At 40.5% G+C, this 20,452-nt stretch overlaps 1 protein-coding gene across 4 annotated transcripts in view; it reads right to left on the minus strand.

Annotated features, from left to right (window-relative positions):
• The window catches only part of MOB2 (MOB kinase activator 2), an 884,625-nt gene that overhangs the window by 446,021 nt on the left and 418,152 nt on the right, over window positions 1-20,452 (minus strand). The window contains exon 1 of one of the 4 annotated variants that reach the window (XM_044059673.1): window positions 8,087-8,525. The exons of the other annotated variants lie outside the window; for them this stretch is intronic. Within the exon in view, the coding sequence (XP_043915608.1) occupies window positions 8,087-8,181 (95 nt within the window). The 5' untranslated portion in view covers window positions 8,182-8,525. Of the gene's footprint in view, window positions 1-8,086; window positions 8,526-20,452 lie in introns of those variants that run through there. 4 annotated transcript variants of the gene reach the window in all.

A 20,452-nucleotide genomic window follows, 5' to 3' on the forward strand; every position in this document is an offset into this window, starting at 1 on the left:
TACAAGGGATTCTTGTACGATCACCTATGAGCTGAGAGTTACTGTGACGAACATCCACCTCAGGAAGAACCCATTTCTTGAACTGCCAGAAGAGCCTTCTGCTCAGCCTCCACTTGTGGTTCCCTATGATTGTTCCGCATTGGTTGGTGGCTACGCTACTGAGACCATCAAGTTAGATAGCTAACCTTGAATTCAAAATTGGGCTGAGCTAAACTGCATCTCCAGTCTGCACTTCGAATAAAATCTTGTGCTCCACCCCGAATAAAATCTTGTGCTCCACCCCTGTTAATCTACTATAAGACAGTGGTGTTTGTCTGTGATAATCACGACTCCTGGCTTCCACTGATTCTTGAAGGCTTTGAGGTCTAACAGGACTGCCAACATTACCCTAATGAAAGCTGCACATTAACTATTAAGAGACCAAGGTAAATAAATCAAAAGGTCCCTGTGTGGGCCCCTCCAAAGTCCAAAGCACTAGTCATCAGAGACTGTGCAGGCTCCAGAATGCACACCAGTCAGTTCCTACCCAGCAGGTGGACTATCCCAAAACAAAAAGCAAAAGTAACAATGTCTAAGGGTGATTGTTAACTCGAAGACGACCTCATGAACCATTGAATCTTCATCATTTTTACTCCGGCTTGCAGAGCCAAAGCTTTCAAAGGTTTATAATCATGTACTAAGCTTGCTGCCATTGTGGGCCATATTAAGCGTAGCCAATATCGGAGGAAAACAGCTTAACAACTATGCCAACCACAACTCTTGAAATCCATGGCCATCTTACTGTCCCTGTCAGCCTACTGGCAAAAGTAGGAACCTAGGGTGAGGGACTCGCCTATGGAAGGTAGTCTCTGCAATCTTCTATGTTCACAGTCACCCATAAAGTCCAGATCCTGACTAAAGCAAGGTTCGACTTGGGAAGGTTGATACAAGAACACACAAGTTAGAATTAGTCTGTGGTAATGCCAGGAATGCCATAAGATATGGAGTTCTGATTCTGCATACAACAGGCAGCCATCTAAGTATGGGAAGTTGTGGACCTTTTTTAGTCTGTGGGAGAGGTCTCCTGGGAATAGGCACTTAGTAAATACTGAGTGTAGCAGAGAGCCCAAAGGCCAAGGAAGTAACCTAATAATGCTGGGACTGCCCCTGAACGTTTTGCTGCAGTCTTTGTGAATAAGTATATGAAACTAAATATCATTCAAGTCCACGGTTATCAATAAGGCCAAGGGTATCAGACATTTGGAGTAGCAATTGCATGGAAGGGATCTGGAATGTGAGTATCCACACGAACAGAATCTGGAGAGGACCAGAAGCAGTCTCCATGGTCAGTCTCTCTTGGGAACTAGAAAAAGGCAAGAGTAGAATCGCAATCTTTCCTCCCACTCTAGCACCTACTCTATTGTTCCCTGGTCCACCAACTGCTGAATGAAGGGAAAGGCCAAATACAGCTGATCTTCTGGTACCAAATGCTTCCCCACAAAATGTGGGACAGACTCTGTTTCTATCCTGTGTCCCTCCTCTATGATGCTCAACATCCATTTAAATTACCCTTGAGCACATCTCTGAAGTGGCTCCAATTGCCACCCGATCATGTTGAATGTGGGGGGAATGGGAGAAGGGAAGGTGGGGGGCAGAGAAAATAACTACTTGGAGGGAGTGGCTGAACCACTTCCAGCCTGCCTTCCAGTTTTATACTTCCTCTTAGCAAATCTTGCCTACTGCCTTCCAGTTTTATACTTCCTCTTAGCAAATCTTGCCTACTGCCTTCCAGTTTTATACTTCCTCTTAGCAAATCTTGCCTACTGCCTTCCAGTTTTATACTTCCTCTTAGCAAATCTTGCCTACTGCCTTCCAGTTTTATACTTCCTCTTAGCAAATCTTGCCTACTGTCTGTTTTCATTACTTTCATCTGCAGATCCTTTGGATGACACTAGAAAAGTCTTGGAAGGATAACCTTTGCTACACTGAGTGGCTGGAGGATGAAAAAGCAGTTTCGTCACTTGCTTGACATTGCAGGGCATACTAACAAAATGGAAGGAAAAAACGTTTTTTTTGAAAGGGTACCTTACCTAAGGAGGCATTTAATAGCTCCCATTTGATGTCCTCAGACATGGTGTTTGATGACTGAACTGGCAGCTGCAGCTTTTGAAACTGCATGTTTCCTTATTCTTTGAAGAGATGAACGAGTCCTAGATTCTGGGAATTAACCAATTCATCCTGAATATCTTCAGACAAGTCTCCTATTTTCCCACGACTCCTGAATGAAACTTAATTATACCTGGCAATGTATTGCCCTACTGCCAACGTGGCTGAAATAAGACATATTTGCTATATTGTAATCAAGACTACACTGTCTGTCATTCAGCAATGTATTTGGGGCTGGTACCAATTTACTGCCCTTGCATGCCTTAAAGGAAATAATTACAGTCTGCCACCAGGTTTTTGTAGAGGTACTGGTACGCTGGATGCGTGTTATAGAATCTGGTCAGTTTCCTAGGTATGGAAGGTTGGACGTCTGGCTGAAGCTGCTAGGAAGGCATTCTCAAACATTTTGAATACAGAACCATCATTTGGGCTTAACTTCTTCCAGGCCTTGGAAATTAAAGTTATCTTTTATATCAACCATTTGCTTTACTTCCCATTTAAAATGCTATCTCACCTTAAGACATCACATTGCAGGGAACCTAAAAATGGGTGAGTCCCATTTGTCAGGGTCATACTTAAGAGAACATCATTGTGACATAGGTTAGGTTGCCCTCTTGTCCTTGGATGAGTTGAATTCCATGTCCTTAAAGATATCCCTCCCTAGTAATCTTGCTGGAAAAGTTAATACTAGGAATCCAATGGTCAAAGCTTGTTAATAATGGGAGAGTTAAACAGCCAAATGCTTCTGATCTTGGAAAAACATTGCACGAGAACTCACTTCCTGTGAGGTCTAGTTTTTCAGGGAAGTTCATTTTCCACTGCTATGACAAACTGCTTTTTAAAACTCCCATAACACCCGGCACTCCTCCTAGTCACCATTCTCACTCTTGAGGAGTATGAAGCTGAGATAACTGAACACTGTGGTTGGAGGCTCATCACTCTAAAGAATGGTGCACTCAACATACCTGCACCGCAGTACAAGGCCTAGGATGACATGTTTGCAGTTACCTGTGCATTGACCTCCCAATGGTGTGGAAGCTGTAGGCACAGCAGATGCACTTGCCACACAGAGACTGGGAAGCTGACTAGTTATCGCATCCTCGGGCCTTGCAACAAAGAATTTTCTCCCCATCACATTTCTCAGCTAGCTCAACTAGCACACAGAAATAAAGCCCCAACTATGACCCAGGCAACCAAAATTCAAGCAGTAGTTTGGATGTTGGCTATAAGTGGCAGGGAGGGACAGATACAAAGGGGCTGTGTCTGCTCACCTCTCTCAGTGGAGAGGGAAGGGTTGCATGTCAGGAGTGGAGACTGGGGAAACATACGATGTGCTTCTAGGAGACGGGTCCATCCGCAGTCGTACATCACACATGGAAGGGAGCGACAGCCCCTTGCTACACCCATGACACCTCCTCCTGGTGACTCACTGGGCATGCATGGGAAGGTTAAGACTAAGAAGAAAATCTCCATCCATCCACACATGTGGTAGTCCCACTCCCAGTTCACCTGATCTTTGCTGTAAGAAGAAACGAGCTGAAAAACTGTCACCACAGGAATAAGTGGATCATTAGGGGCAACTGGGGGGAGGGAGGGTCTGACGGTCAGCAGAGGACACAGCAAAAACAGATTGAAAGTCTTTCTCGAGGGTCCTCTCTTTCAACCTCTATTTGTTGTGCTCTCTCACCAGCTTTTTTTTTTTGGGAGGGGGATGGGGGGATTTCCCCTGAAGAGGTAGATGACTGCTCTAAATGTAGCTTCTGCACTTTTACAGGCTACTCAATGTAAGAAGAGCCATCAAAAAAGAATCTTCCCCAAAGGTGCACTTGCCTATCAGACTCTTAATAGGAGATTATGGGCCGCTGGCCAAAACAAGTGACTGTTGATTTAAATACCATGCATACACAACTGAGAAAAAACTGTAGATGGTATACACTAATGTCCCTTTTATCCAGGATGCAGATGCGTTTGTCTGCATGGGGGGGGGGTCGGCCTGTATTAGCTGGCGGCTTACACTTCACTTTAGTACTCGAATCACTTACATGGACTTCAGCCAGTTACCAATTCCTATTTGTTATGAATACTGCTGCAACAGTGGCCTTACAATGAACATGATCGTGCAAGTTTGCAAACATGCATGAAGTGTATCATTAAAAGACAACAAATGCCATTCTTGCATTACAGTGACTGATGCGGAAATTTGACAAACCATCCGTGCCCTCCAGTCCTCCTAAAGGATGCCAATGCACTTAAGATTTAATAACTGTCGCTTCATGCATTACAATGGTATTCTCAGCAGTTTTGAGGTGTTCACCCTAACAGTAGATTTTTCCCCTTAAGGCAGGAGTAGTTATGGAGAACAGGTACAGCATGACTATCCAGAAGTGGTAACTAGTACGTATAGAAAAATGAAGAAAAAAAATAACAGTTACTGTGGTACATGACAGCAAAAAGCAGAATGCCTTTAATCTAAGTAGCGATACAATGAAACAGGATTATTACAATATGCACGTTAAACTGTTTCTCTCCGTTAACTCCAGCTCTTCCTATTTAAAAGAAGAATGGGTAAATTAGCAACACAGATCACAATGGAAACAGAAAGCCTATGTTAGTAACAGTATTAAAAATATCAAACATGCATCAACACTAAAAATGAAGATAACCCAAGTATACAACAAAGAAGGGGAATACATTTTAATTGCTGCATTGCTGAGCTGTCCTAACTATACACATTACCTGCCTATAAGAGCAACTGAAACTTTTAAAAATGCATCTCTTTACAATATAAAAGTCTGTGTTAAAGCACCACTCAAACACAGTAGGACTGTTGAGACTTGCAGCTCAGGCAAGATCAGAATGCCATTTTGGCTAAACAAAGAATCCCCTGTCTAAATATGATTTAGCTCTTCCTAGCTCCACAACCAAACCCTAAAAAACCCAGCACCGCAGACATAGCAACTTAACCTAAAACAGGAGTTGGCTTTCAACCTGCTGAATACTACACCGCAAATCTCAAATTAACAGGAATTATTCTGTGATTTTTTTTTTTTCTCAGCAGGATGCATCCATAAGGCCTACATATCATCTGCATTTTTATTGCACACACCACGTCCTTGCTATTCTGACCTCTTTCAGGCCCAACATGGTATTGCACTGAACTTGAATCAGGACAGGGCCTTCTTAAGATAAATGCCTTTAACTACCTAAACAGCTTATTGCCAGAAACATGCAGTCACTTGCTGCTGGTGCCAGAGGGTATAAATACTGATACCAAGGATAAGGTGCAGAAGGAATGTCATGAGACAGCACAAGAACAACAATGTGGTTTTAAGTTTAGTGAAGTTTATTCCTTCATGACTACTACTCTGGCAAATATGCGACTGAATTTATTAAATATTCAGTACTATGACAAAGCGAGGCTAGAAACGGACAGCAGAAGGCAGTTCCCACGACACAGCAATTAAGCAGCACCTTGTACCACAGTGTGCAGGTGAAGATGATTATGTACTCTGGAGCCCAAACCTTTTCTAATATTCCTCACAGCTGCATAGCGACCGTCTTGCTTGTGCACCTCAAGTGGTACTTCCTCTGGCATCCACCAGGTATGCCGTTATTACAGCAGGTGGGGCAACAGAACTCATTCCCCCTCCCTTCAGCCCTCGGACATCCAGATCAGTAATCAAACCAAATCACAACTTGTGAGAAAGGTCTCGCTGCAACCCAGACAAATGAACTAGCAATCACGTGCATTAAATATCCTAGTGCCATTGTTCAGTTTACTGTATCTCTTCTGCACACAAGAACTTACTCAACCACCATCACCCTCAGTCATTAATTTCTGCTACAACCTTGTAACACAGATTAAGAACATAGTGAAATTTAACATGTTACCTTTAAATGTTGACTTTGATGTATCCATACATTTGATAAGTAACAGTTCGAGCCTTCCAGTTACTTGCATCTCCGGGTCCTATGTCACATTCTACATCTGTGATTACTTAAAGCAGTGTTTGATGTATCCATGCATTTGACAACTGTCTGAGACATCCAGTTATTTACATCTCTGGTCCTGTGTTATACCGGACATGTGTGATTACGTAAAGCAGGCTCGTACTGCAAACGGTTCACATAAAATGACTGCAAATTTTCCTCATTGCTGTCCGCACCACAGACAATTCAAGGATAAAGACCGCTGCCAAATGTTCACATTCTAAAGACTTTAATCAGTTTCAAACACAATGCTGCAGAAATGTTCAGACAATCTTGCACAACCACACTCAATTTTCATGAAGGTACGTTTCTGGACTTGGTAATTAAGACATACTGATTAAAAGAAAACATTATAAACATGTTTCTGTCTATATCAGCAATAATTCAGCATCTCTGCTGTAACATATTTCCCAGTAAGAACTAATCGAACTAATCTCGTCAAAAGTTCATGGCTCAGCACTCAACCCATACACTTCCATCTACAGAAAACATTAAGTCAGAGGCATAGCAGACAATGAAGCAACATTTGTCATTTAAAACATTCAGGACATCAGACAGCAGGTGTAATATTTTCAGGTATTATGGCGAATGCACTACTAGTGGAAAGAATCATCATCAACCCCACTCACACACAAAATCCTCTCAACAAATGGCTGAGTAAATTTTGCAAATGGAAGGGCTATACTGTGAAATAAATGCAATCCACACCAATTTTCATCTTATTTTCTGAAATCAAGTCCGACTCAAAGGCAGAAAAAGAGGCAAACACCATACAAGTAATGTTAGAAACCAAACTGGTATTAATTCTCTTAAGAAAATGCACTTATTCCTGTTGGAATGAATAAATGGGACTCCGGTAGAGAGCAAGTATTATAATTTCATTCTGCTTTCGTTAACATTCATACACATCTTATTTCTTACCTGTCACAGTTTTTTTTTTTTTTTATAAACAAAAAAGCAAATGCTTTAACTAAAGAAAAATTATTTTGAGTATGTGGCTGAACTGAGCGTTATGTTAACTCATGGACATAAGTTTTCTTTCCCTGACCTTCGACACTACATACACAGCTAACATGACATCACACAACAGGTGAAGTTAAGGCTGCTGATACCTGCACTTGCAACTACCTCTCTACAGCTCTCATGGCTTTAATAAACTCATGCAATTTCCAGCTCAACTCAGGACCAGTTATAGTCTATGACAATTCAATCAGTGAACTGCTCCCATAATCCCACCACATTCTCAGTAAAGAATTGTTTCCTAATATGTTTAATGTACCTGTTATGCCTGCTACTTCCTCCTTATAGGTTCATAGGTTCATAGATTAGTACTAGGCTAACTGCTCTTGTGAGCCATTTTAAGCCTAGCCAATTAATCTAGGCACTGTTTAAAAGAAAAAGGCATCTAAAAAGGACTTGAAAACTAAGTTATTTGTAAACTGTTGTATACCTTTAATCTTAACACACAAACCCTTAATGGCATGTCTAATGACTTTATATGCACATCACCCTGTTAGTATTACGTCTTGGTCCCCTCTGTTCAGCAGTCAACATAATGTATTATAACCATTCCTCAAAAGTTTTTTTTTTACCCGTGAACGCCTATAGGGTATACAAGATGCAGGATTTTACACTACGAGGAAAGACTTGGGGTAAGGTGCCCCCCCACCCCCTGCAAACACAGGAAAATATGCAGAGGTGAAATGCCAGAGTGAAAAGTCCAATACTGGGTGGAAATTCTTCTGATACCTTGAAACACCCAGCAACGTACTTCCAGGACACTAATTCTCCTTCAGCTCTACAGCGTAATTAAAAATACTACAATGAACTTTCATATCAACTTGGTATGCATTTCTATACATGTAAACCAAAAATTACCATTCAAATGCATCGGCCTAGAGTATTCTATGCAACAAAACAGCACATTAAAAACTGAAGCAGAAACCTGTACCTTGTGAATAAAGATAACAGAAGACTCCTACGAAGATCATGAGACTGTTTCAAAAAGCCGACCTCCTGTCCAGCAGGACATCTAGAATGATCCATTGTTTTGCTGCTCTTGTAAAAGTTTTACTTCCTTGGCACTAGACATTTGTTTAAATAATGGTGCACATAACAAATGTAGCTAGTAACATCCAGGGCAGATGGTTGTTCAAATCTCCTAGACTGCTGAAGATATACAAATGTCTATATATTTTTTCTTATCTCACTGCAATAAGGAATACCTTGATAAGTTTTGTGGGTGGGGGACAGCAGTATTGGATGCCAGCAAGATCAGTCTCTTCAAAGGAGGTGCCAAGTGTTGCGACGCAAAGCAACATGTCTGCAAGAAAAGATTAGTCTGCAAAGACCTTTGAATTCTTGCCAACTGTCCTACAGAGAATCAACACACTGTTGCTCTCTCTCTTTACAGAATGACCTCCCCTCTTTTCCTGACTTGAAAACTAAGTTATTTGTAAACTGTTGTAAATAGGAAAAGGTGTGTCCAACGGCTAAACTGAAAATGTTCAGGAGGGGAACTTTCATCTCTGAATGCAATGAGGGTTCAAATACATTACAAGAGAGGTGGAACTCTAGGCACTGTTTAAAAGAAAAAGGCATCTAAAAAGGAGGAATGAAATTTGAGAGATCTTACCCAGTTCGGGCTTTTGTTTTTTCAATGTACAGCCTAACGTTGTTAGGACATGAAGCCCAGACATGCAGACATTTCTGGTAGTTTACATTCAAAATAGTGTAAGCAAACTTCAGGAATGTAGACTAAAACAAGGCCCAATTTCTGCAACAGTTTCAGTATGAAATTTATTTAATTCCTACAACAGTTTTTAAGGATGAATTTTAACAAAGGATAGCTGAAAGTTTGACAAACTAAAGGAGTTTGAACAGCAAAATAGCTGTGATATAACAGTGAATAGCTGTTTATACCATCGGAGTACTTTAATTTTTATATCTTACACAGAGCAATACTTTGGAATTAAAGCCTAAATGTGAAATTAAGCATCCCGTGTACCACAGATTTCAAACCGCATTTTAGTTACCCCACACTCACTAAATGGTTGTTTTGTAGCTAAAACCTTTGCAAAGTGAATTTCCATACAATCTGAGCTTTCATCCAGGTCTAGTGCTATGGAATTTGCTGGGTGTTTTCATCCTTTACCCCTTGCTATGCTCAGTACAGCATTTATCTTCTCCTGCCCATATTCCTTTCTAGGCGTCTGATGGTAACTAGGCACTTACCTAATCTGAAACATGTCAACACACACACACACACACACACACACACACACACACTAACAGCCACATAAAGTAGCAAAGGCTGAAGCTAGAAACCCACTCATTTCACAGAAGCCACATAGAGAAGTGTGTGTGTACCCAAATATCTTTGAACAGCACTAGGAGTAGTTTGAATTTTCACATTCAAGATGTATAAGGTATGCATTATATAAGCACATATCTCAATCTAAAATGACATCAAAATAAAAAGTACACATTTTCCGGGAGTTTATTTACCCCAAAGTTGGTGTCAGTTTAATTCCTACTATGATTCACTCCATCATCATTGTATAATTTTAAGGGCCAAATTTCATGATCCAGTCCATCTAATGTGCTAGAAGATTTATAAAATCAATTGTTGCCCAAGGTAGCAATGTAGTTGTGCCAAACACGGTACATCACACATAAACACAGTCCACCAAATGTCACTTGTCAGGTTTAAAAGGTGTAGTAGTCTATGTGCACAGGTTAGGGGTTGTGCCCCATCTACGTGCACAGTCTGGGGGGGGGGATGTGCACCATCTACATGCAGTGAACCTACCATATCCTACTACACGCACAGTAAAAGGCAATTTAACAGCTCCACATCTACTGCCTACACATTTAAAATGCTATGCACCTACAGTGACCATGGTTGCAACCGGTGTACTTAACAGAGTTACACAGTCACAATCATACACACAATCCAGCACTTTCTCAAGCTGGTCTTTCAGCAATGTGCTTTCAGATTTCTCATCTTTATTTTACTTATTTGTAATAAATGATCACCGTGGGGGGGGGGAGTTGCACTATTCAGTTATTTACTGAAGCGCAGTTTTACAACAGCAGCACTGCGAGACTGCCATCATCATACAGTAAACATCTGTCTCGTTCATGTAGTGAACATCTGTCTCGTGAACCCATACCATATACTGTGCCACATCAGAAGTATGAAACAGAAACTGTACTCTTAGGTTACCTGCAAACTTGGTTGCACGATTACAGAATATATTCAAAGAAAATACACATTTTGACTAGCAAAAGCACTACTTTTGAACCAGTCAACCTTTTTTCGTGTCATTTGAAAAGGTGCACCCTTGGGGTCTAGTAGGATGCAACAATCAGTCAGGTTTTAGTTTTATTTACAACTACCATGTGAACTGTAGGTATACTTAAATCATTCCCCATTACTTCACTGATCGATATTTCTGGCTTGCCAATATTTTTTTCATATTTCCACGATCACTGAAAACACGTTTCAGTATATTCCATAACCTAGACTTCATTAGTTTGCATAAAACTGCACAGAAATCACATGAATGCTTAACTGCAGATTATGCCTTCGTTTACATACTCATCTGTTAACTGGTAAAGTGGGGCTCATCAGTGACCTCTTTTCATGACCAGGACAACAAGGGCAAGGACAAATACTGTGTGTGTGTGTGTGTGTGTGTGTGTGTGTGTGTGTGTGTGTGTGTGTGTGTGTATATATATATATATATATATATATATATATATATATATATATATATATATATATATTTATTTATTTATTTATATTACAAACATACACACGCGGATCCACTTCTGAATCTCGAAATATTGAAATCGCGAATTTCAGTATTTCGATACCAGAAGTCCAAAAGTGCACAAACAAAAACACACAACACTGAAACACTGTAAAACACAAAATGCAAAAAAAACCCTCCCACAAAATAAAAACAAAAACACCAACTAAAAGCAAATAACACAATATGCTTTTGCAGGGGGGCAAGCCCCCCTGCACCTCACACCCCCCAGTGCATATATATATATATATATATATATATATATATATATATATATATATATAGAGAGAGAGAGAGAGAAAGATATATATATATATATATATATATATATATATATATATATATATATATACACACACACACACAGAGAAAAACAGATATATACATATATATACACACACACCAACTCCAAGGTACCACTAACTCAAGAGACAGAAAAGCAAAAAAACACAAACCTACTTTTACGTGCCCTATACTCTCATTGATTGTATACTGGTATACTTACACACACACACACAAAAAAATAAAAACCTATTTCTACTCAAAACCCTAAAAAACTAAACACCTACCTGAATCTCCATACATAACAAGACATCGTCTACCATGTAGAAATCCCAGACCACACTGCCCCTTAAAGAGACAGCAAACAATACAGTGCACACCGCAACACACCTACCACAGATTCGGGAACTTAGATTCATTAAAAGTGCAGTTCTGAAAAACTGCAGTTTCGACATTCTGGTCTTGAAATACTTATATGCGACATTTCAGTATTTAGAGATTCAAAAATGGACCTATATATATCTATAGCTTTCCTGAAAATATTGGAGAACATGAAGATCTCTCCTAACACCATTATATTGGATGACTTCAACTACCCAAACATTGACTGGGAGCCCTACTCAAGCCCCAGCACCTTAACCCAAAGGTTCCTGGAAATTATAAACTCAAATGCTATGGAACAACTAGTCACCACTCCCACAAGAGGGGACAACATACTAGACCTGACCATTACCAACATGGGGACTCTATGCTCCACACCAGAAGTATATCCCTCATTGGTAAGATCAGACCATAAATTAATTTCACTGGATGTCCACATCCCGACCCCACCCCCAGCCCAGAAAACCACAGTGAAGAACTTCTCAAAGCGAACTTCTCACTTCTCAAAACCAGTGGAATCCTTCAAGGCCCCAGGGCCAGTGGAAACTACGGCCCAAACTGCAGAATCCTATATAAGCATTCTACGGACATCTCCAGGAATGCATGGATCATGCTATCCCAAACAAAACCAAGACCCAATCACCCAAAGGCAGGTGTCCAGTCTGGTGGACCCCTGCCATAAATAAACTGTACAACAGAAGGAGGAAGCTACTACATGATAGAGCAAAATCCCTAATAGGGAAGGCATCTCTGATCAGTACTAGCAAAAAGTTACGATCCCTCATAAAATCCTCCAAGGCCAGCTTCAAGAGAAAAATTGCACAGGACACCAAAGACAATCATAAGGCTTTTTTCAGTTATGTTAGGAACCTGGGATGCAACTCCCAGACTTGTTCTGAGTTTATTCTAAATGACAAAAAGTACACTGAACCCACAGACATCACCAATAACCTGGCAGACAGGTTCAGTGCAAACTTCTCCACCCCCTCCCTCCCAAAAGAGCAAGTATCTACTCCGGCAGAGGGCTGCCTCCCAAACATCTCTGATGCTCAGGTGAAGGCTGCCCTCTCCAAAGCAAAAACACTGCTTCCATGGGACCAGATGGCGTCCCAGGTTGCGTCCTACATGAACTCCAAGAGGAACTAATCCCTCAAATAAAACAGCTATACAATCTCAGCCTCACTACAGGATATGTGCCCACAGAATGCAACAGTCAGATCCTTTGAACCTGGTTGGACTCTTTTGAAACAGTCACCAAAGCCATAGATGAAGGGAAGGTAGTCCACACAGCCTATCTGGACCTTGCAAAGGCATTTGACACAATACCCCACTTTGGCATCATAGATAAGCTATCCAGCTTAAATATAAACCCCTATGTCACAAGATGGAAAGACAGAACCCACAGAGTCAGAGTTGCTGGAGCCATGTCAACTGCAAAGTGGGTGCCATAATTGACTCTCCAGCTGACACAAACATCCTTCAAAAAGGTCTCACAGAGACTGATAACTGGTGCCAGTGCCATGGTTTAAAGCTAAATGCCAAAAAATGTATAGTCATAACCTTTGGCAAAAACAATGTGCCCACAAATTACCACATAGGCGGAAACCCATTAAGTACAGAGAAAGTTATTAGGGACCCAAGTTGATAGCAATCTCTACTTTGAAAACCACATTGCCAAAGTGGTTAGAAAGACCTTCTACATAGCCCACCTCATCACGAAGGGTGTCACATCTAGATCAAGAGAGGTAATCGTGCCCGTTTATTCATCCCTCATCAGGCCCATCATAGAATACAATGCCCCTTTTGGGATGTACCTTACCCGACACCTGCAGCAATTAGAAAGACCCCAAAAGTATCTCACCAAGAGGATCAAGGGTCTCAAACAGATGCTATATGCTGCTCGGTTAAAAAAACTCCAGCTCTACTCAGTTGCATACCGCCTACTTCGAGGCGATCTATGCCTAACATACAAAGCTATGTCAAATCCAGAATTAATGGACATGCTCCACCTCAGTAAATCTAAATCCCTTAGAGCCACACACTCGAGGGACTTGAACCTCAGCACAGAAATAAATAGAACTTGCTGGAGGGACAGGTTCATAACCCAGAGGCTCCCTTCGCTCTGGAATAGAATTCCAGTTCATGTGAGGCAGAGCACCTCACTGAATCTCTTCAAGAAGAATCTCGATAGGTGGATGGGGGATCGTAGGTTTGTCCCAGGAATTACTCCCGTGTCACTATTAGACAGAGGAACAGTAAACTAAACCTTAAAAAGGGCACAGTATACTCAAATCAAAGGGTGGCGTAAGCCATACAGAATCGGGCTAGGCTTATAATTGCCCCAGGGCAGAGAGCCTAGTATGAACCTATGAACCTATCTATATCTATCTATCTATCTATCTATATATATATATATATATATATATATATATATATATATATACACACACACACACACATATATATATATATATATATACACATACATACATACATACACACACATGTATGTATGTATACTCAACAAAACTAAGTAGGCTGTGTGGATAAATCGGTGCTCTCACAGCAAAAAGAAATATGTATAAAAAAGTATGTAAAGAGCACTGAACTACGGCTAAATAAAACACTAATTTAATGAGATAAATACAATGGTGAGCGCTTTCACAATCAAGCTGCTTCTTCAGACAATTCAACTAACCAATTCATGCATTTAAATACACTTTCCACATGACATCACATCAATTCAGCATTTAAAGATGCATCAAAAATGTATGACATCAAACATATATATAAAAAATGTATATATAAAAAAGACCAACAGCTGATAAACAGTCCCTGGCTAACCATAAAGATAAATACATATTCATAAAAATTATACATTCATTCATGAAAACACAGTCATAAAAATTAATACAACTCCCTCTCATCTATGTAAATGTCTATTAGCTAATATAGGTTGAATGGACAACTATCTTCCCCATGGTTCAATTTAGGGTCACAGAGGGTTCTTTTGAGAGATTTCTTATTTTTAAAAGCATAGTGTGGAACACCACCAACCATTTGTCTCATTCTTTCATCAGCACAGAGAACGTTCCACTTCTTATGAAACACACTTTTCAACAAATTAATGTTGCTGGAATAAGTCACTGGAACTCTCATGTGCTTATTCCTAGGATTGACTTCAGTAGCCGACCTTTTCAACTCAGAAAAATATGGTCTACCTAAGCTTGTTGTCACAGTGTGTGCCTGTACAAGGGTCATGTTGACTTCTTCCTTAGAATAACCTCTCTCACGGCAGGATTTACCAAGGTTTGCAAGTTCTCCATTGAAGCTCTCCTCATTAGCTGTTAACCTTGATACTCTCAATGCTTGCCCTTTTCATCACGTTCTTAAAAATGGGCTGGGGGTGCATACTACAACGTTCCAAACAGGTATTCCTATAACACTCCTATATATTTCTGTAATAAAATCTCATTGCACAGATCTACGAACACATACATCTAGAAATTCAATTGATGTATTGGCTGTGTACTTCAAGAAATCAGTTGTATTCTTAATAAATTCCACAAACCGGGTGAAACTAGACATCTCCCTCCCACAGAAGGAAGAGGTCCATCCACAAATTGACGAAAGAATATTATAGGAAGACCCATATCCTCCTTCAACACAAATTCCTTTTCCCAAGTAGCCATAACCAAGTTGGCGTAGCTATTGGCACAAGATGTGCCCATCGCCACGCCAGCTCGTTGCCTAAAAAGATTATCCTCAAAAAGGAACAAATTATTTTCCAGAACCATTTCTAACGAGAAACAGATCAATTTTACTGGAGTCATAGGTACCATCATCCACTAGATATTGTTTAAGCATATCTATCCCATGACAACTGGGAATAACTGTAAACAACGATTGCCCATCTAGGGTTGCCATAATGCAGGTATCAGAAGGTAGTTTAACAGAATCGTAAAGGTCCTCTAGAAACTGTTTAGTGTCCCTTAGGATATAGCTGTTCTTTGAAATTATCGGTTTAAGTTGTTGCTCAATATACAGTGATAGAGGCTCTGTAGCCCATCCTCCACCCGCCACTATTGGCCTCATGGGTGGTTTGGTGTGATGTTTATGGATTTTAGGGAGGCCCTAAATTATGGGTTTAAGGGGTTCCTTCACCAATAAGTACTTGAGAAGTTCCTGGTCAATACTATGGCACTGCAAACATTCAAACAGTCCATTATAAATACAAGTAATACAACTCTCAACATCCCTGTGTGTAATTCTTTCATAGGCTACAGGGTCATTTAACATGTCTAACATGACCATCCTATACAAAGCATGCTCCATAACAAATAACGGACCCCCCCCCCTTATTGGCTGGTCTAATAGAGGTAGTTGCATCTTGTCATAAATTATTTAACACTTGCTTTTCATGAACATTCAAATTGCAGAAACATTTAGTTTTAATATTGTTTTCATAAATTTTATAGATATCTTTCAAGCACATTTTTTCAAATGTTTCAACACCACCATGCATTGCGGTTTTCAGCCCATGACTCGTTAGCCAGTAAGCAGATGGCACGCACATCAGGGGCTTGAGTTGCACGATCCCTCAGCTGAACAGCAGCTGTTTAAATACACTATATGTAGATTCTTTTCAGTATGTGAAACAAGGGGTTATAATAAGGTAGCTTTATTAAAACGTAAAAGTACATTTGTATGAAAGCCCAATTACGCCTGCCTGCTTATTTTCCCAAAGAGTTACTTTAAATTTTTGAACAAAAAGTAGATCTCACACTGTGCACTGGTTACGTTTGATGTTTGTAATGTTGTTACTCAAGTCTGGAGCTCAGGTGTGTATTTTTTTTTTTTTTTATTTGCTGTGTCTGTGTATGTTTGAAGTGCTAATGTTTCTTTGTGCGAATTAACTAGTAGTACGTGGTACTGTGTAAAAAGATCTTGCACTGTGCCCTGGTTACGTTTTATGTTCATAATGTTTTGTTACTCCAAGGTATGCAGCTCACATATGTATTTTTTATTTGTTGTGCCTGTGTATGTTTAAAACGTTAATGTTTTGTGTGAGGCAACTAGTAGCAAGTGCCAGTGGTACTGTGTGTGTATTGGACTGCACTCTGAAACAAGGGTCAGATATAACTATAGCATTATGCAGCTGCAGATTCCAGAGTTAATATGAATACATTCATAAATGAAATTCAGTACAGCAGCTGTCCATTTGAAACCATCAAAAAAAAAAATACGAAGCGCACACGTTTCAGACTAAAGTAAAAACAGAGGACTGGAAGCCCAACCCCAACCTAAATTCTTGATGCTAAAAACACACAACTGCATTTTTGTAATAATGCCTATCTACACATGCTTCCAAAGGCAACACACTAGTCTGACCGGAGGCTGCGACCTATAACCTGTAACACAATGGTGGTTAATTTTAACTGTAGCAGTATGCATGATTTAGATCAGTCATACTTTGAGTTCAGGACCCAAGCTGGTGTGTGTGTATGGGGAGAATGACACAATCAGTGGTTTGCTGTAGCTGTACTGCAACTATACATCCTACTCTTGTCTTTTGTGACCATCATTTCATTCATGCACAGACAATGGTCGTGTTCAGAAATGTTCTTGTTTAGTAGATTAAAATTTTTATTTATTTTTTTTTTAAAAAGAGACCGTTCATGACTGTGATGAAAACTAAGTGAATAGGAAACACAATCCACTTTGCTTTAATGCATGCATTCTGATTTTGTTCTAGTTCGATCACAATTCCTATTTACAGTACTTGTCTGAGCAACACAAGTTTGCTGTTGGTCTTTTTCTAGGTTCTGGTTGATTGTGACCAAGTAATAACTTGGGTTATCACACTTGATGGACACATAAAGATTATTTTGTAAGAAAAATGATGAATGTCTTTCTGACTGTAAGGAGAGATTTGCACTGGGTGTGATGAGGATGGACAGGATTAGGAATAAGTATATTAGAGGGTCAGCCCAGGTTGGAAGGTTTGGAGACAAAGCCAGAGAGGCAAGATTACACCTTGGTTTGGACATGTGCTGAGGAGGGATGCTGAGTATATTGGGAAAAAGATGCTAAGGATGAAGCTGCCAGGTAACAGGAAAAGAGGAAGGCTTAAGATAAGGTTTATGGATGTGGTGAGAGAGGACATGCAGGTGGTTGGTGTGACAGAGCAAGATACAGAAAACAGGAAGAAATGGAAACAGTTGATCCGCTGTGGCAACCCCTAACAGGAGCAGCCAAAATAAGGAGGAGATATTTATTCCATAACCTTGGAAGGCATGCCAGAAATTAGCGGTTCATAACTTGCTCTACAGAAAATGCATGTTGATGGCATCCCACAACTAACTCTACTGGAGTGGGTGGGGTTACATATCTATGTATGCAAATGTATGTCAATCAATGTCCAGATTTTTGCTGGTTGTACCCACTTTTCATAGGCCTTTGTCCAGATTTTTGATATTTCTGGGTTGAGACGTATGGACAAGGCAGAGGAGGGCTGTTTGGAGAGGGAGAAGTTTGTTTCACATACTTATGTTCATTCCCCAGGATGTACAAGGCTCAGTGGAGAGACCAGATGGAGAAGCCTGGGAGCCTTCAATCTTTTCCTACTGGTCCTTCTCACCCTTAGACTGCTTATGCCTTCTTTAACTAAAACTACTAGTAGTATCTGAAGCAAAGAACTTCTTCATAATCCATCCACCTCTACAAAATCTTAACACACATTTCTTAAATAACGAACAGTACAGTTTTGTACCTACCATAAATGTAGATGTTCGAAGATCCACATTGCTGCAGTCCTTACACTTGGGTAGTCCGCTGTCCTCGGTCGGCCCGAATATCAAAGTATTAGGCTGACGTCGGTCAAGGCGCTTAAGACTGACATCAGGACGTCAGGGTACAAATGCGCATGACCGACGTCATATCCTCAGTCTTTTCTTGCCCCAGATGTCAGAAGACCCTAAACAGAAAGGTCAAAACCAAAAGATAGCAAAAAACAACCAACCACCCTTGCACTAATCCTATGAACAATATATACAATATTCACAATATTTACAACCCAAACCACACAACCGCCTCCAACAACAGAGGGAAGGAGGGAGGAGTAAATTGGACTGCAGCAATGTGGATCTTGAACATCTACATTTATGGTAGGTACAAAACTGTACTATGTTCTTCATCTCACATTGCTGCAGTCCTTACACTTGGGTAGAATCCCAAAGCAGAGGTAAGGGAGGATGGCAAAACTATAAAGTAGTAGGAGCTGCCAAAATGCCCTGTAAAATAGCAGTGGCAAACCCAGCCCTAGATTTAGAGTAAAGTGGAAGGTGGTAATGCTTAGAGAAAGTATGCACTGAACTCCAAGTAGCTGCCTCCAAAATATCTTTAGTTGCCACCCCCCTTAAAGCTGTAGAAGTGGCAGTAGCTCTAGTGGAATGAGGCCTAATCCCAGCTGGAATCTCCTTACCATGATGGGAATAACAGAAAGCAATACAAAACCCAATCCACTTAGAAATAGTTTGTTTTGACACAGGCTTGCCCTGGGAACCCAAAGCAAAGAAACAAACAACTGCTGAGACTGCCTGAACCCTTTAGTTCTGCTCAAATAATATCGCAACTGCCTGTGTATATCCAAAGTGTGCAAAATCTTTTCCCCTTTATTTTGGGGTTTGCATAAAAAGTAGGCAAATGAATAGTTTGGTTTAAAGCCACACTAGAAACCACTTTAGGCATAAAGGAAGGATTAGTGCGTAAAGATACCCTATCCTTATGGAAAATTAAGAAAGGCTCAACTGCCATAAGGGCCTGTAATTCAGAAACCCTTCTCGCAGAGGTAATGGCCAACAAAAAGCAGTCTTCCATGATAAATATTTCAACTCGGCAGTAGCTGCAGGCTCAAAAGGTTGTAGAGTGAGTTTCTCCAACACAAAATTGAGATCCCAAGCAGGAGTAGGAGCTCTCAGGGGTCTTATATTCTTTGCCCCTCTAAGGAATTGCTTAAACAAAGGATGAGAAAACAATGGTGGGTCACAGTCATAGTGAGCAGAAATTGCTGCAGCATGAATCTTAATAGAAGAGAAGGACAAACCTTTGTCCAGTAACTCAGCAAGATATTGAAGAGCCACACTTAAATTAGGCTTAGCAACATCAAATTCCTTTGCTGTACTCCAAAATAAAAGTCTCTTCCATTTATCTGCGTATACTTTCCTTGTACTAGGCCTTCTGGCCTCCAAAATAACATTCAAAACTTGCTGCTTGAAGCTGAGACCCACCAGGGTTTAAAACAGAATATGCCAGGCTGTTAGGTGAAGAGAGTGAAGTTTGACATTGAGTAAATGACTGTTCTCTTGAGACAGCAGGTGTGGAATCGAAGGCAAAGGCCATGGAGGCTCCCGAACCAGACTTCTCAGTAATGGGTACCAGTGCTGTCGAGGCCAATCTGGAGCTATTAGAATCATCTTTGGCTTGTCCTGTCTGACCTTTAGGAGTACCTTTGGGAGGAGAGGCAGAGGTGGAAAGGCATACACATGAAGATTGTTCCAATTGAAAGAAAGAGCATCCACTTTCCAAGCTGTGAGATGAAACCTTTTTGTGCAAAACTTTGGCAGCTGGTAGTTCAGTGGAGAAGCGAACAGATCTATGTCTGGAGTTCCCCATGACACTGTCAATTTCTGAAATACATGAGGATCCAATTTCCACTCGTGGGGATCCATAATTCGTCTGCTTAACACATCTGCTAAGGAGTTCTGTGCTCCCGGCAGAAACCTTGCCTGAAGATTGAGCTGTAAACTGAGAGCAGTCTCCCACAAAATCATTGCTTG

This window comes from Protopterus annectens, chromosome 17.part0 (genome assembly GCF_019279795.1).
Source record: "Protopterus annectens isolate FY-2018-M chromosome 17.part0, PAN1.0, whole genome shotgun sequence".
NCBI classification, from domain to species: Eukaryota; Metazoa; Chordata; order Ceratodontiformes; family Protopteridae; genus Protopterus; species Protopterus annectens.